Here is a 16,026-nt window from a genome sequence, read left to right as displayed (position 1 = left end):
GTGGGGGTGGGGGGGGCAGTCTTTGATTTTTTGGGAATACGCCTGCTAGAACCTCCAAGGAGAGAATTCTACAGGGAATTCTGCCTCAGTTTCCCCACCTCTGAACATGTGGATGCCCTCTCCCCAGAGGACATTGGGCCGGGCCTGAAGTCTCCAGGAGTCCAGGGACTGTGACCTTGTGGGGACTTAGAACCAGCTTCTTACGTTTTGGGGAGTTTGGGTGGGGCGGTGGGAGTGGGGGTGGAGTCTCGGGGATGTGTAGATCCTATGACATTCCCGCAGCCATAGGGATCAGTGTCTCCCTCCATCGGAACAGCTCCTCTCTAGTTTGCCCAGAGAGGGCCATCTCTAAAAAGGGCTCTTCATTGCCCCCAACTCATTCTAGCCCAGGGTGAAGTCCCAGGTGCCTCCTATTGGGTCAGGAATGACCCATCCTCCTCTCTCCCCGGCCTTTTCCTCTCCCTTTCTCTCACACCAGGAGCCTGGCCTGGTTGGTAGGGGGGCGGCTCCTTCAGGGGGCGGGGCGGAGAGTAGAGGTTTGGGGGAGACACACACCTCACCTTTCTGACTGGCCTGTTGGTTGCAGAAAGAGTTGGGCTCCACGGAGGACATCTACCTGGCCTCCCGCAAGGTCAAAGAGCTGTCGGTCATTGACGGCCGGAGGGCGCAGAACTGCATCATCCTGCTCTCCAAGTAAGTGCTTGCCGGACTGTGGGGTCCCGCCCAGCCTGTGGGGCCTGCCCGGCCTGTGGGGTCCCGCCCGGCCTGCGGGGCCTGCCCCAGGATACGTTCCTGGTGGGAGGGGCTGGGCCCCCAGGAAGCAGAGGACTGAGATGGGGCGCGAGGAGGGAGATGGTGGACTTGAATGCCTGGGGGAGGTAGGTGGCCGAGGACTGGGGTGACAGCAGTCTCTGGCCTCCCCTGTCCGCTGCCCGCTGGGAAAGGGGACGAGGCCCCGATCTAGAACCCTCCCCGGGAACCCATGTCAGCAGCAGCGTGGGGCTCTGCACACAGGAAACTGCCCCATCTCGAGGCTCCTGACCAGCCTGGTCAGCGTCTGCTGGTGGAGTGGCTCTGAGCCCATGGAGGCCCCCAGGCTCAGGCCACGGAGCAGCATGATCTCAGCCCCCAAGCATTTCCCGTGGCTGCAGAACAAACAGGGCAGTATGTGCACTAACAGCACAGCTTCTGTGCGGGGCCTCCTGCCTGGGCCAGGGTCAGAGGGCACCGCCTCCCAGACTATTCTTAGTGCTGCCCCAGCCGTCCCTGGGACACCCACCCCTCCTTCCCTCCCACAAGGCCCAGGCCTCTGTTCCTCCCCCTTGCTGGTGGGGGAGAGGTCTGTACCCCAGGCTCCCATTGGCTGAGCACCTGGAGGGGCTGGGAAGGGGTGTGTGTGTGTGTGTGTGTGTGTGTGTGTGTGTGTGTGTGTCTGGGGTGGGCTCCTCCCCCTCCCCCTCCCCAGACAGCAAGCGGATAAGCCCGATTGAACAGCTGTGTGGGAGCTGAGGCTGTCCCAGACTGAGGCTGTTCTGTCTGCCGAGAATGAGGGAAGCAGGAAGCTGCCCCTCAGAGGCCTGCCCTCCTCCCGCGCTCCCAGGGAGATGCTGCGGGTATCTTAGGCAGGAGGAGGAGGAGGAAGATCAGGCACCCAAGATGCCCCTTTACTCCCAAACGCCCCTGTCCCCTGTCAGCCCTCACGGAGACTCAGGCACCAGACCGCAGACGCATTGGCAGAGACGAAAAGACCTCGTTGTTGAGTTTAGGGAGTGAACCAAGTTAGTGTAGTCTGAGGAGGCTTTACCAGAGCTGGGGAGGACTCTCCAAGGTGCTCCGTGCTCTACGTTCCGTGAGGGAGGAGGGAGACGTGAGCAGGGGTCTGTCCCGAGCGGACACCCACCCGCCAGGCTGCTCAGGGCTGGGCTCTGCCTAGGTTGAAGCTCTCTAACGAGGAGATCCGCCAGGCCGTCCTGAAGATGGACGAGCAGGAGGACCTCGCCAAGGACATGCTGGAGCAGGTGAGCCCCTCAAGGGGAGGCAGTGAACCCCTTCCCGACAGCCCCCCGAGAGACCCAGTGGTCCAGGAGAAATCAGGCTGGAGGAGTGGCAGAGAGGTTTCTGGAAACTTCCCTTAGCCAACCCACACCACCATTAATTGGACTTAATTAAAATCCTGAACTCTGTTCATCCAAGGCACTGTTATATTACATTATTTTATATTAGAGCAAAAAGACAAGCCAAACCTTAGAACAGTGATGGCGAACCTTTAGAGCTCGGCATGTCAGCATTTTGAAAAACCCTAACTTAACTCTGGTGCCGTGTCACATATAGAAATTTTTTGATATTTGCAACCATAGTAAAACAAAGATTTATATTTTTGATATTTATTTTATATGTTTAAATGCCATTTAACAAAGAAAAATCAACCAAAAAAATGAGTTCGCGTGTCAGAGGTTCGCCATCACTGCCTTAGAAGATGTTTGCCTTTGGTATATCAAGCAAAGACCTCATGTTTAGAATAAAGAACTCTACAAATCAGTGAGAATATGGTAAACGATGGCACTTAAAAATGAGCAAAAACTTGAACAAGTACTTCATGAAGGAGAATTTCTAAGTGGCTCCTATTGGTCATCAGAGAAACAGGGTCGATGTGGGTGTGTGCGGTGGCCCCACATACCCACCAGAATAGCTAAGATCAGAAAGACAGGCCATCCAAGTGTGGGCTGGGAGGGGAAGCGATGGAAGTTCTCGTTCCAGGCAGTCATCTGGTAAAGCACTTGGCAGGGCACACAGAGGCCACACACACCTGCCCAACTGCCCAGCAGCCCCCCTCCTAGGGATACACTCAGACCCCCTCCACCCCCCCCGTGAGCGGCCCAGTGTCTCTCGGTAGGAAAGCATAGACTGTGGTATATTGCCGCAGTAGAATACTACTCAGCAACGAACAAGGAACAGACCATCCACCCTTACAGCGTGGATGAATCTCAGACACTGTATTGAGTGAAAGAAGGCAGACACTAAAGGGAAAACACACCCCGAGTCCATTTATAAGAAGTTCAAGAATAGGCACATCCACCCTAAGGTGACAAACTTCAGCCGAGAGGTTATGTTACGGGGGCGGGGGGTGGTGGGGAGGAGCTGGCTGCTTAAAGTGACACAAGGGAACTTTCTGGTCTGATGGAAATCTTCTGCATCTTGACTGGGTGGTGGCGGGTAGTTTTGTAAAACTCATTGACCTGCACATTTAAAAGGGGCGTGTTCTACTCTATATATATATACAACCTCAATAAAGGTTTCAAAAGAAGAAAGTCACTGAGCTGTATACTTAAGAATAATGTACTTTGCTCTATGTAAGTTATTTCTTAATTTTAAAAAATTAAAAAAAGGAAGGAAGGGAGGGAGAGAGGGAGGAAGGAAGGAAGGAAGGAAGGAAGGAAGGAAGGAAGGCAGGCAGGCTAGAATCAAGTGCCTTGTTCCTTTCGGGCAGATGAAATGCAGACCATCTGCAGAGGATGCCTGTGTCTTAAGGGGACGCCTCCCGGGTTGAGCCTGTCAGTGTGGGCTTCCGTGGGCTGTGCCGCCATACCAGCTTCTTTTCTGACCTTCACCTGCTCTTTGCAGCTCCTCAAGTTCATCCCGGAGAAGAGTGACATTGACCTCCTCGAGGAGCACAAGCATGAGATCGAGCGGATGGCCCGCGCTGACCGCTTCCTCTATGAAATGAGCAGGTCGGCCGCGGGTGTGGCGGGAGGGGTGGGGGAAGGCTGGCTGAGGAGGGGCCTGGCTGGCTTCTGGGGCTGGGGCTGGGGCTGCAGGGGGGCCGCCTATGACATAGCCTCCCGTCCACAGGATCGACCACTACCAGCAGCGTCTGCAGGCCCTCTTCTTCAAGAAGAAGTTCCAGGAGCGGCTGGCGGAGGCCAAGCCCAAAGTGGAAGGTAGGGCTGAGGGGGTGGAGGAAGCCGGAGAGGAGAGGCATCTGGGGAGGCTGGGGAGGGAGTCCAGGAACAGGCAGAGGAAAATTCCTCAAAATCCAAAACCAAACTCTAACGCTGATTTTGTAGATACATGCACTTGTGTCTGTTCGCTCATGTGCCACACATGGACACATTTCCTGTGCCTCAGCATGCAGACTCACTAGGGCGGAGGATCTGTGACATCTGCCCCAGCGTGGGACAGAGATGCTGAAAAAAAATGATGGCACAGTAGTCCCCCCTTATCTGGGTTTCCATGGTTTCAGCTACCTGCGGTCAACCATGGCCCAAAAATATTAAATGGAAGGTTGCAGAAACAGACAATTCTTAAGTTTTAAATTGTGCGCCGTTCTGAGTAGCATTAGGAACTCTCATGCCTTTCCGCTACGTTCCGCCTGGGGCGTGAACCATCGCTTTGTCCAGAATATCCAATGCTGTAAACACTCCCCCTCATTAGTCACTTAGTAGCTGTCTCCATGATCAGAGAGAGAGGCCGTGTTCACATAACTTATTGCTGTAATTGTCCTCATGTACCATTGGTTATTGTTCACCTCTTACTGTGCCTAATCTATAAATTAACCTTTATCGTAAGTATGTACTTACAGGAAGAATCACAGTATGATGGGGTTCGGTACTGTCCTTGGTTTCGGGCACCCACTGCGGGTTTTGGAACGGAACCCCCGCAGATAAGGGGGACCCTGTAATAGCAAGCAAGCACCGAGAACAGTTCCTGGCATGCTTTGGCCGCATCGACCTTGACCCTGCAGGAGAGGTGCTCAAGCTCATGGGAGACTACGGGGCACATTGTTTTAAGTGTGAGCTACTCGGAAAGGAGGAAATGAGCAAGGTGATCCAGGGCGGTGCCTGGTTTTCTGGGTGCGAGAACCCCGCCCTACACCTACAGGCCTTTTCCAAAGGAGCACTTGGTTATTAAATGAGAACCATGTGCCAAACGCTGTGTGAAACACTCCACGCGGATGGGCTCATGGTCCTCACCACAACCCTGCGGGGGCAGAGCTCTCACCTCTGAGATGATCGGGACATGTTGCCTTAGGCCACGTGACTGGTGCATGATGGAGTCAGGATTGGAACACAGTGTTGTTCTTCAAAATCCATCCCCTCGCTCTCCTCCTGGTGTACTCCCCAGAGGGTGGCAGAGACGGAGGCGGAGGGGCAGGAGGGGGAGAGGCAGGTGGTCAGGATGGTGGGTAGCCATGGGGACGGGAGGGGGATGCAGGCCAGGCTGTGAGGCTCATTGGTGGTGAGGACAGGGTCAGTGACAGGGAACTAGGGAGCCTGTGTCCAGGATGCTGAGGGGGACGGGCTGGGGGCAGAGCATGGGCCCCCTCTGCTGGACACCGAGGCTGCTGGCACGCCCTGGGATGCCCCGTGCAGAGAATGATCCTTTCTGGAGTTCTCCAAGCTGCTTCAGGGAGGTTTCCGGGGCAGGTGCGGCATGACAGAGCTAGAGGCAGACATCTTCTGTGATCTGGATCCTGACACACATGCACACGTACTCGCACCCACACACAAGCACTCGCACCCAACAAGGACACTGCAGGCTGGCTGTGATCTGTGATGTGAAGGACGGGGAGCACCGTCAGTGTGACCCTGCAGGTCTAAGGCCTTCCCTTCACACAGCTTTTTTGGTCCTGCTGCCGACTGCCCTCGGGGCCTGAGGCACAGGTCAGGGGTTCAGCCAAAGACATATGTGCTCAGCTGCTTGTGTCTCTTGGGTCAGTGGAGAAATGTAAGCAATAGCACTTGGGACTGTGGGACCCGAGTAGCTTAGCCATCCGGTGGCTTTACTCTCAGATGATTTCCTGTTCCCGGGGCCACTCCTCAACTCCCCCTAAGTTAGTCACTGCGGCTGAGAGAAGAGTCCGCCTTTCATATCACCAGGCAGAGCGGGGCGTGTTTAGATGGCAAAACCTGCCGGAAGGTCGTCACCGCCCAGCTATAGCTGCTGTTCTAGAAGGGCCCACAGGTCTCCTCCCTCCCAGGGGCAGGCAGAGGCAGCTGAAGTATATCTTACAGAACCAGGTCAGTGGGCTTGACGGGGTGGGGACAGAGGAGGGTGCAGGAGTGGGGTTCATATTCCTCCCTTCAGTTCTCCGAGGAAATACTCCTGGGTGAGCTGGTTGGTGAGCTATTGACACCCCTCCACACCCCCCCATCCCCCAGAAGGTCCTCTGGGCCCATTCCCCAAACTTGACAAATGTACCAGTTCTTTTATGAATATATTCATAAACATTTCTTGAATATATTCTTATGAATATGTTCATTTTTGAGATATACCAAATTTACTGATTCTTATTATGAATACATTTACTGAATATAGTCAAGATGAATATGGTCTCCAATGTAAACATCCTCCTATGAATGTATTCATGAGCCCATTATCCTTATGAACGCATCTGAACTGTCTGCACTGCACATGGGACTCTCCCCATTTGCACTGATTTCCTTTGAACTCTTGTCATCTGTTTTGCCAACATTTCAGCATTTTCAGGAGGATTCCTTCGCAAATTTTTCAAATAGCTTATCAACCAAAGAGAAATGATCCCAACCAATAAAAACTGCTGGAAACTTTTATAAGCAGTTTTATTTTAAAGTGAACTTTTTATTGAAATGTGCGTGTGGAAAAGGACACGGAATCATGAGTCCCACTTGGGGAATGACGGTGAAGTGAGCTCACCGGTGTGATTGACATCAGGTCGAGTGGAATGTTTCTAGCCCCTTCTTCATGCCCCCCCCCCTTGAACATTACCCCCCAACCACTGCTCTCCCCTCCTCTCTAAAGGTTTTGTCCAGCTTGAACGTTATAGAAGTGGGACAGAGTATGAATAATTTTATGCTTGTTTCTTTTGCTGAGCATTATGGTTGTGAGTTACCCCTGTTGTTACGTGTAGCAGTGGGTTATATATTCTCAGGGCTGCATTTTATTCCATTTATCAATATGCCACAATTTATTTTACCAGTCTATTTGTAATTTAAGGGGGGTGGGGACTGGAAACCATTCAAATGCCCTTCAAGTGTAACGGTCATAGAATATGTACATGTTCAACTTCAGAAGCTACTGACAGTCCTTCCATATTACTCCCTCCTCCTCCTCCTCCTCCTCCTGCTCCTCCTCCTCCTCCTCCTACTCCTTCTTCTTCTCCTTCTTCTCCTCCTCCTCCTCTTCCTCCTCTTCTTCCTCCTCCTCCTCCTTTTTCTTCTTCTTCTCCTACAATTACCTTTAACTGTCTTGAAGATTTTCTGCACACGTTTAGCAGACGGTTCTCATTTTGTCTTCATAGCAGCATCTTACAGCATGCTCAGTTTGGCATAAGCCAAAGATCAGAGGCTACTTTGGTCTCCTTAGCACCACATTTAATAACCAAAAGGCAATTCCACAGCTAGTGGCCAGCATTTCAGTGTAGGACTTGTCTCCCAATTCTGCACATTTGCCATAAATACAGAGGAGCTGAGGAAGGGCCATGCTCTCCATGTTAGACTTCACTACTGAAGTTCTGGTCACTGCTGACTTAACTTGTATTTCCAGCCAAGCCAGTACTTAAGATAAGAGGATAAAATAGCTAAAATACCTAAAGGTGGGGACGATTTTAAAAATGATATTTGCCCTAGCCGGTTTGGATCAGTGGATAGAGCATCGGTCTGCGGACTGAAGGGTCCCAGGTTCGATTCCAGTCAAGGGCACATGCCTGGGTTGTGGGCTTGATCCCCAGTGGGGGGGCGTGCAGAAGGCAGCTGATCAATGATCCTCTCTCATCATTGATGTTTCTATCTCTCTCTCCCTCTCCCTTCCTCTCTGAAATCAATAAAAACATATAAAATAAATAAATAAAAATGATATTCAACAGATGTCAAATCACCTATTTACTCAAAGACACCATCATCCACAGAGCGCACCATTATCTTATAGGACAAAAGTAATTTGGGAATATTACAGTTGGTTATATGTTATAATTTAATTTGATAGGATATTTTTCTTTCCAAAAATATCAATAAAATTCAGCATTTCAAAAAGAGGTATGGACAGTCCCATAAAATGTAAAATGCTGAAATTTACACTTTAATCACTAAGTTTAGAAAAGTGAAAGTATTATATGCTTATATATATCCAGAGAAAGAATATATTAATAATCTTTTAATATCCACAAGAAAAGATATTCTTGAATATATTCTTAGGAAGAGTTGGCGCATTCTAAGAATGTGTTATTTGGCAAATTGGCGTGTGGCGAGTTGGTCCCGGCCCTGGCGGTGGGCAGGTGTGGAGTAGCTGGTCTGTGGCGACATGGGCACGGTTCCTGCCCCTCTGAGAGCGGAAGACACTTGCAGCCCCTTTTCTGGACTTCGTGGTGGCACCATCCTGGGGTGTGAGGGGACCAGCTGCCCTGGCCCCGTCTGTAGGGATCTGAACTGTCCTCCCCCCCACCCGCCCCCCAGCCATCCTGCTGGCCTCCCGGGAGCTGGTCCGCAGCAGGCGTCTGAAGCAGATGCTGGAGATCGTCCTGGCCATCGGGAACTTCATGAACAAGGGGCAGCGTGGGGGCGCCTACGGGTTCCGGGTGGCCAGCCTCAACAAGATCGCCGACACCAAGTCCAGCATCGACAGGTGCGGCCTGCCTGCTTCCTGAGCCTCCATCACCCCCCCTCCAGGCCTCACCCCTCATCCCTTGGGCCCTCCCTGCATTTCCAACCCAACCCGTGGCCTCTCTCCTCTACACCGCAGCCTGGTTTCCTGCTGACCCTCGTTCCCTTAGCCATGAGCTGCCTTTCACCCGCAGGAACATCTCTCTGCTCCATTACCTGATCATGATCCTGGAGAAGCACTTCCCCGACATCCTGAACATGCCCTCGGAACTGCAGCATCTTCCAGAAGCCGCCAAAGTCAAGTGAGGGGTCCCTCCGAGGCCGCATCCTCTCATGTCCACACACGCTCTTGTCCGAATGTCCTCCTTGGGGCTACTCTGGGCTGACTAGGGCGGGGCACTGTCTCTGAGTCTGCCAAATGAAGACAGACTATTTGCTCTTCAAACCTTTATTCGGGGATCTCCCAGGAATCAGAGTGGGGCTGGGGAAGGGAGCCAGGGATGGGAAGGCTACTAATAGGGGTGTAATTCCACCAGCTACCACTGGGGGCAGCTGGAGCTTGACCCTTTCCAGGGAAGTCAGGGAGATAGTGCAAGACACTCTTCTAGTCTTACCCAAGTGGTGAGGGAGCTGGGACATCATACACCATCTCCTGTCCGTCACTGGCTGAGGGGCTCAGCGGGTGGGGCATTACTCTCTGGCTCCCAGAAAAAGGGCTCATAGCCGAAGTCAGCACTGCGCACTGCAGTGAATGGTCCAAGGAGCTGTGGGTGGGGCACCCGCAGCATCTGCTATAGGCAAGAAGTCAGACCTGAACATATACGTATAAGCTGATAGAAGCATCTTCAATAAAAGCAGAAATGCAGTGGTACATGGCTAACATCATCAAATGCTTAGTGCTTGCAAGTATAATACTTGTAAGTTATGAACTTACACCTATCCCCTGGTGGTAAAAAATAAATCCATGCCAGAGGCCATGTGTCAGAAACCTGACATTTCTGGTCTCAGGGGTTCTATAGAGCATAAGCTTCACCCCTGTTATTCTATAGCCGCACCGACAGAGCACAGTGGGTGGGGAGGAAGGCGGAGATTGGCTACGTGTTAGTGGCCAATGCAGGACTGGGGCGCAGGCCCACTGACCCCAGGCCTCGGGGTTTAGAACTGCCCTCTGCTGGGCCACCCTCATCTCCTGTCCCTCCCTCCGTGTCTCCCCACAGCCTGGCAGAGCTGGAGAAGGAGATAGGCAACCTCAGGAAGGGCCTCAGAGCGGTCGAGGTGGTGAGTACATCGTTCCTGCCTCGTGGGTTTGAGGGGCTGTGGTCAGGGGCACTGGGTCAGACGGTGGGCCCCCAGGTGGCAGACCCTGTCAGACGCCTGCCCGGCCCAGCGCTCCTGGCTTGGGTGGTAGAATAATGAGCACAGCCTCTAGCACAGGCCAGCCTCAGGGAGGATGATTGGCTTATCCGGGGCTTAAAGTTAGTCTCTCAAAGGGGGATCCTGAGACTAACCCGGTCCCTGTCCAACGTGTGTACTGGGTGGTGGAGTGGACTGAACCGTAGATCAGACACATGCTTAACTCTGACTCCAGTAGGTGGGAAAGAGGACCCACGTCCTCTGGGCGCCGGCGAGGGGCAGGTGGCACAGTGTGACACTGGGACCGCTATCCCCAGGAGTCCCTGCCTCATGTCTCTTTACCCCTCCCAGACCCTAGAGGAGCCTGGCTGCACTCTTTGCTGGAGACCCAGGTCTCTGGTCACCACCATTCCGATGGCCCCTCTGACGACACTGTCTCTGGCCCTAGGCTAGGCTGGCTCAGTGTGGGGATGTCCCCACCCCTCTGTCCCCCATACCCGTCTTCACTGAGTGCATGTGGGGCAGGGGGGGAGGGTCACACCCTCTGTCCCCCATACCCGTCTTCACTGAGTGCATGTTGGGGGTGGTGGTCACGGGTACAGAGAATGAGCTTAGAGAATAAAGTTAAATATGAGAAAGAACCTTTCACTGCCACTGAGGGTGACAGCCAACATATCAAGTGCTTCCCAAAGCGTGGTCCGGGCCAGCAGCGCCAGCGAGATTTAGGAATGCGTCTCCCACCTGGATGTGCACACAGATCACCTGAGGGTCTTGCTAAAAGGCAGACTCTGATCCCATAGGTCTGGGTGGGACCCGAGGGCCTGTGTTTGTTCACCTTCCCCAGGTGAGGCCGACGCGGCTGGTGGCAGGCCACACTTCTGGAGACAGGAAGAGGGCAGGGTGGGCGAGGGAAGGCGAGAGGTGGATGGACTGGCTGGTCACTCTCCCAACCTTTGCCACCCTTAAAACTGACACCCAGAGTGTCCCTCTTCCCAAGGAGGCTCACTGCCCCGTGACTGACAGGCAGGGAGGGCGGGGTGGTGACCCGGAATTCCTGACTCCGACCCACCCACCACCAGTCTAACCAGCACTTCACTCTCCCTCCTCAGGAGCTGGAATATCAGAAACGCCAGGCGCGGGAACCAAATGACAAGTTCGTCCCCGTCATGAGCGACTTCATCACGGTGTCCAGCTTTAGCTTCTCAGAGCTGGAGGACCAGCTCAGTGAGGCCCGGGACAAGGTGAGGGTGCCCAAGCCTCCGCTCACCCTAGCCTAGCCCGCCCCACGCCTCTCCAACTCGGCCTTATGTCCACGGGGCTCCTTCACCCACTCCTACCAGGTGCCCCAGAAGGGACAGACCCAGAATCGCAGAGCCCTGAGGACCAACCACGTCCTCTCTCCCACCAGGAAGCAATAGCAACTCTGATGCAAAGACCCTAACCCATTCTTCAGGTGTCGAGCACTGCATTGCTTTATCTCGGCTCATTGCCCACTTTATGGGTTTGTTGAACGGTTATTGGCCCTTTCCACAGATACGTGCACCGAGATCCAGAGAGGCTCAGGAACTTGCTGTGCTGGACAGAGCTGGGTCAGAATGACTGGAGCTCAGCTTCGGCCTCAGTTCCTGCCTCCCGCACTGACTTGCACGTGGACCCGTCTGTGGGAGTTTTAGTAAAATGTGCATCCTCCTTCAGGGGGTCCGGAATGGGGCCTGGGGTCCAGCAGTGCTGAGACGCCCACGGGAGCTCCCACGCGGGCCCGTGGAGCACACACGGGGCAGGGAGGTCTTCCTTGGAGGACTCTGAGTGGGTCAGAGGTGGTGGCTCTCACTGAAGAGCAGTGCCTGGTTACCTCTGTTAACTCGTTAACCCCCACAACAACACTGAAGTAGGTTCTATTTGGTGCAGGGGTGCGTGCAGAGGCAAGAGCAGAGGCAGTCAAAGCTTGAAGGGGCATGACAGGATGAGGGGGCAGGACAGGATGAGCGGGCAGGACAGGATGGGGGGGCATGACAGGATGAGGGGGCATGACAGGATGAGGGGGAACAGAAGAAAACCAGATCATCCCCACTTTACAGATGAGAAAACTGAGGCACAGGACACATAACTAACTGGCCCAATAACTATGAGCTCCGAGGTCCTTTAGATTTCTGACCAGGCAGTTCGGTCCCAAGGTCTGTAGCTCCTGCCCCATACTCACGCCGTGACAGACCCAGAAGTGGCTCTGGGCAGCCTCGTCAGCCAGCTTGGACCCCCACGTCCCCAGGGTGTCTACCTCCACCTTTTCCTTCAGCCTTGTCTGCACCCTGCTGACAAGGGGGCTCCCCTTCTCCAACCCTGACCCCATGCAAATGCCCCAGCCTCAGCCTGGGCTCAGCTCTGGCTGGCACCCAGCTAACCACGTGGCCCATGGTGCTCAGGGGTGACTCTCCAACCTCTTCTCCCCCTTACAGTTCTCCAAGGCCCTGGTGCACTTTGGGGAGCAGGACAGCAAGATGCAGCCAGACGAATTCTTTGGCATCTTCGACACCTTCCTGCAGGCCTTCTCAGAGGCCCGGCAGGACCTGGAGGCCATGAGGAGGAAGAAGGAGGAGGAGGAGCGGCGGGCGCGCATGGAAGCAATGGTGAGTAGTGGGCAGAGCCTGTGAGAGGAGAGGCAGGTCCGAGTGGGGTGCCCCCAGGGGACAATGGTTGGGGTGTGTGCGAGGAGGGCAGGGGCTGAGAAACACTGTAGGGACTGATGTCACCCCGCTCCCCCCGGGGAGAGAATGCCTTCAGCCTGAGAGAGCACAGGGCGTCCTGGGAGGGTGGGCCCAACTGGGAGGTACCCCTGCTGGAAGACATGGTTTAGAGGTCAGGGGTGGCTGCTCCGGCCTCAGCCTATCTCCCTCCCCCTGCAGCTGAAGGAGCAGCGGGAGCGGGAGCGGTGGCAGCGGCAGCGGAAGGTCCACACGGGCAACACTCTGGAGGAGGGCGGCGAGTTCGACGACCTGGTGTCAGCCCTGCGCTCTGGGGAGGTCTTTGACAAGGACTTGTGCAAGCTCAAGCGCAGCCGCAAGCGATCAGGGAACCTGGCCCTGGAAGTCACCCGGGAGCGGGCAATCAACAGGCTAAACTGTTGACTTGGGCACTGGCCGCACAGGAGGCCAGGAGACAGGGATGGCCAGGGGCTGAGTGGAGGAGGCGGGACACTTAACCACATGGTGCTCGGCTGAGAGCCCTGGGCTGGGTCCTGGGGTGTGGCTGTGTGAGGCAGGACCAGGCGTCTCCCACATGTACCTGAGGGGCTCCTCCCTCTCCTCTTCCCATTACTCGTCCTGCTTCCGGGCCCCAGGATCACCCTCCGAGGCCCACTGGGACGTCCCTGGCAGGCTCGGCACCCACATGTTGGCACAGAGCTGCCCAGATCCAGCCTGGACAGGTCCCTGGCTCTTGCTCAGCTATCATGTGCAGTGGGCAGTACCTGGGAGGTGGGCACCCCGAGAGCCAGGTGAGAGATCCAGGCTCCCAGCCCTCAAGAGGCGGCTAATGGGGCATAGACCTGGGAGCCCACTGCCCTCTTGATGGAGAAGGAAGAGGCGCTATGTATCCTGGATGTGCTCTAGGAAAGATGCTGAGGGTACCACAGGGACCAAGTCGTCAGGACACAGAGTAGCAGAGCCTGTCTCCTCCATCACCACTCACTCCAGCCTCTCGCATGTCTAAGCCTCCCCCTTCCTTCCCACTGCCACCTCCATCCTGTCTACTAACCCAGAATCCCACCTATGGGTTCCCTGGCTACTGCTCCCCATCAGGTACTTGATGCATCTGCTAAGGGAAGGGTTGCAACAGAGACCCGCCTTATCACCATACTTTGTGCCTTGGGCGTAGGGACCCTGGGCCATGGTCCTGAGAGAGGGTGACCTCACACAGCCCTGCACCAGAGCTTTCTGGTCTACCCTCATGTCACTCAGACCCCACACTCTTTCTGACGTCTGCCTCAGGGCAGAAGCTGCGGTGACCTCCATCCTGTCCAGCACACAGGAGACCCCCTCAAACCATGTGTGCCTGGCTGGCTGAGGCTGGTCCTGGAGTCAGTTCCCGGGAGGGTCCTGAGGGCCAGGCTGCCCTCTGCATTTGCACACCATCTCCGAGGTGTCTCCTCCTCTGAGGCCATCAGGCCTGGGCCGGCGCAGGCGGGGAAGCGAGGGAGACGGGGTGGGGGAGGCTGACTTCCCTGGGGAGGGCACTGCCTGAAAGGCCACCCCCCATCATCGGTACCTGATTGGTTCTTCAACCTGCCCGCCCAGGGGCTCACTCTGGTCCTCCTGTCCGTTCCCATTTCCCATTCTGCATCTTGAGCGGGTGAGTCGATGGCTGTATCTAAGCAAAATGCTGTCTTCTAAAGGAGGTGAGGTCACTTCCATCAGGACTCTTATTTTCAACATACCCCCCCCCAACCCAGAGTTCACCTTTCGTCCTGCCTGCACCCCATCCAGGGGTTCCTCGCCTCCTGTTCTCCTGACCCTCCCTTTATGTTTCTGCCCTTCTAACCTGCTCCTGGCTCAGGCTCAGGCTCAGGACTATTGCCAGTGGACAGACTGGTGGGCTGGGCCCACGCTCCAGCTGCCTCTTTTCCCTACATCAGACCCCTGGGGGTGGGGCCATAGTTGCTTCCAGGGAAGAAACAGGGTTGGTGAGCCCAGCATGTGTGTTGGTTCGAGGGGGAGAATTAGAGCAAACGCAAGTCTGGCCAGGACCTGGGCGCAGGGCCATCCCGGAGCCCAGGTGAGGGCAAGGTGAAGGCTTCCAGGAAGAGCTGCGGGGGCTGATACCATCCGCACAGCCAGGAGCCCCGCTGAGGGCAGGCGTGGGGATGAGGGAAGGTGGTAGGTGGGGCCTCTAGACTCCTCTCCCCATCTGGCTGGGGTGCAGCTCACCCACGGGGCAGGGCACAGGGCGGGCTCCACTGCCATCCAACAGGTGTGCCACGTCCCGGCCTCGCCACCCGCCACGGAGACTGGATGTGCCCCACGGAAGACAAGGAGTATGGAAGCTGATGGAGACACGTGGGATGCGCAGGAAAGCAGTTTGACCCTATAGGGGACACATACATTGTTCCAGGGTTCTGGCTTCTCACCCCGATTTTCCCTTCTCTATTTATTATTTTCAAGATCTGGCCAGTGGTTCTGGCACCAGACACGGTTGTGGCCAGATCTCCAAGAGTGCCTTGGACCAGACCATCGCGGCTAAGGGGCTAGCGCCCCGTGGAGACGGCTGCGCTGGTCCTCGATATGCCACATGTTTACGCCCATGTTTGTTCCTTGGTCTCTTCCGGTGCCCTTCCTGCCACCCCCGGGTGAATGCCTCCCGCTGTCTAATTTTGTGTCCAGTGTAAAATCCAATTAACCTAAGGCAACCTGTCCCGTTCAGCAGCAGTACCCCCTCCCGTGATGGAAGTAAGGTGTGTCTATGGCAATGGGAGGAGCAAATTCTCCAGGGGCAGGGACGGGGCTGGCCCAGGCTCCCCCCAGCCCCATCCTGTTTCCATCCACTGGGGAGCGGTGGCCGCTCCCCCGCCTCTACCTGGGCTGCCTTCTTGCCAAGGCCGCTGTCGCCAGCGGTCTCAGAGGACAAATGAGGCTCATGTACGAAATCGGCAGCGTCCTTTTTACCCACACCTTTTTTATAAGAATATATTGTAATACTAAAAAATATTAAACCCATACCACCCCATCCTGCCTTGAAACCTGTACTTTCTTCTCTTGAGGGGCTGGGGGGTGTGGGGAGCCAGCTCCTACCAGCGCTGAGGGCCCAGCGGCGACACTTGCAGGGACTGTGCACTCCTGGGCACATGGACCGGAGCTTGAGATCGGGAGCTTGGCCTTTCCCTTTCCCGAGCTGGCTGTTCAGCATCCCCAGCACCCCGGGTGCCGGGCAGCGGGAGGCAGGCGGGAGGTCCCCGAGGACAGACCCGAGGAGGCCCATCCACGTTAGAGGACCCAGCAGCCCAGTCCAGTGTTGGGGCTGTGAAACCCAGGAGCCTCTAACTATCCCTGATCTCTAATAGCCAGTGACGAGCTTCGGACACCCCCTGACCGTCTTACTGCAGACAGTGCCC

General features: G+C 55.4%; 2 protein-coding genes across 5 annotated transcripts in view; one reads left to right on the top strand and one right to left on the bottom strand.

The window, feature by feature from the left end:
- The window catches only part of DAAM2 (dishevelled associated activator of morphogenesis 2), a 106,670-nt gene extending 91,016 nt beyond the window's left edge, over nt 1–15,654 (top strand). For all 4 annotated transcript variants that reach the window (XM_005885741.2, XM_005885740.2, XM_014532940.1 and 1 more), the window contains 10 exons: nt 587–693; nt 1,934–2,018; nt 3,622–3,728; nt 3,850–3,938; nt 8,427–8,595; nt 8,768–8,875; nt 9,791–9,851; nt 11,036–11,167; nt 12,380–12,550; nt 12,827–15,654. In XM_005885741.2, coding sequence (XP_005885803.1) covers nt 587–693; nt 1,934–2,018; nt 3,622–3,728; nt 3,850–3,938; nt 8,427–8,595; nt 8,768–8,875; nt 9,791–9,851; nt 11,036–11,167; nt 12,380–12,550; nt 12,827–13,048 — 1,251 coding nt within the window. In that variant the 3' untranslated portion in view covers nt 13,049–15,654. The remainder of the gene's footprint in view (nt 1–586; nt 694–1,933; nt 2,019–3,621; nt 3,729–3,849; nt 3,939–8,426; nt 8,596–8,767; nt 8,876–9,790; nt 9,852–11,035; nt 11,168–12,379; nt 12,551–12,826) is intronic.
- MOCS1 (molybdenum cofactor synthesis 1) overlaps nt 13,235–16,026 on the bottom strand; it is a 34,033-nt gene continuing 31,241 nt past the window's right edge. Inside the window, exon 12 of the mRNA XM_014532939.1 lies at nt 13,235–13,366. Within this exon, the coding sequence (XP_014388425.1) occupies nt 13,235–13,366 (132 nt within the window). The remainder of the gene's footprint in view (nt 13,367–16,026) is intronic.

This window comes from Myotis brandtii, unplaced genomic scaffold (genome assembly GCF_000412655.1).
Source record: "Myotis brandtii unplaced genomic scaffold, ASM41265v1 scaffold924, whole genome shotgun sequence".
Classification (NCBI taxonomy): Eukaryota; Metazoa; Chordata; class Mammalia; order Chiroptera; family Vespertilionidae; genus Myotis; species Myotis brandtii.
The sequence above is the reverse complement of the archived record's forward strand: the minus strand, read 5'-3'. Positions and strand labels throughout refer to the sequence as shown.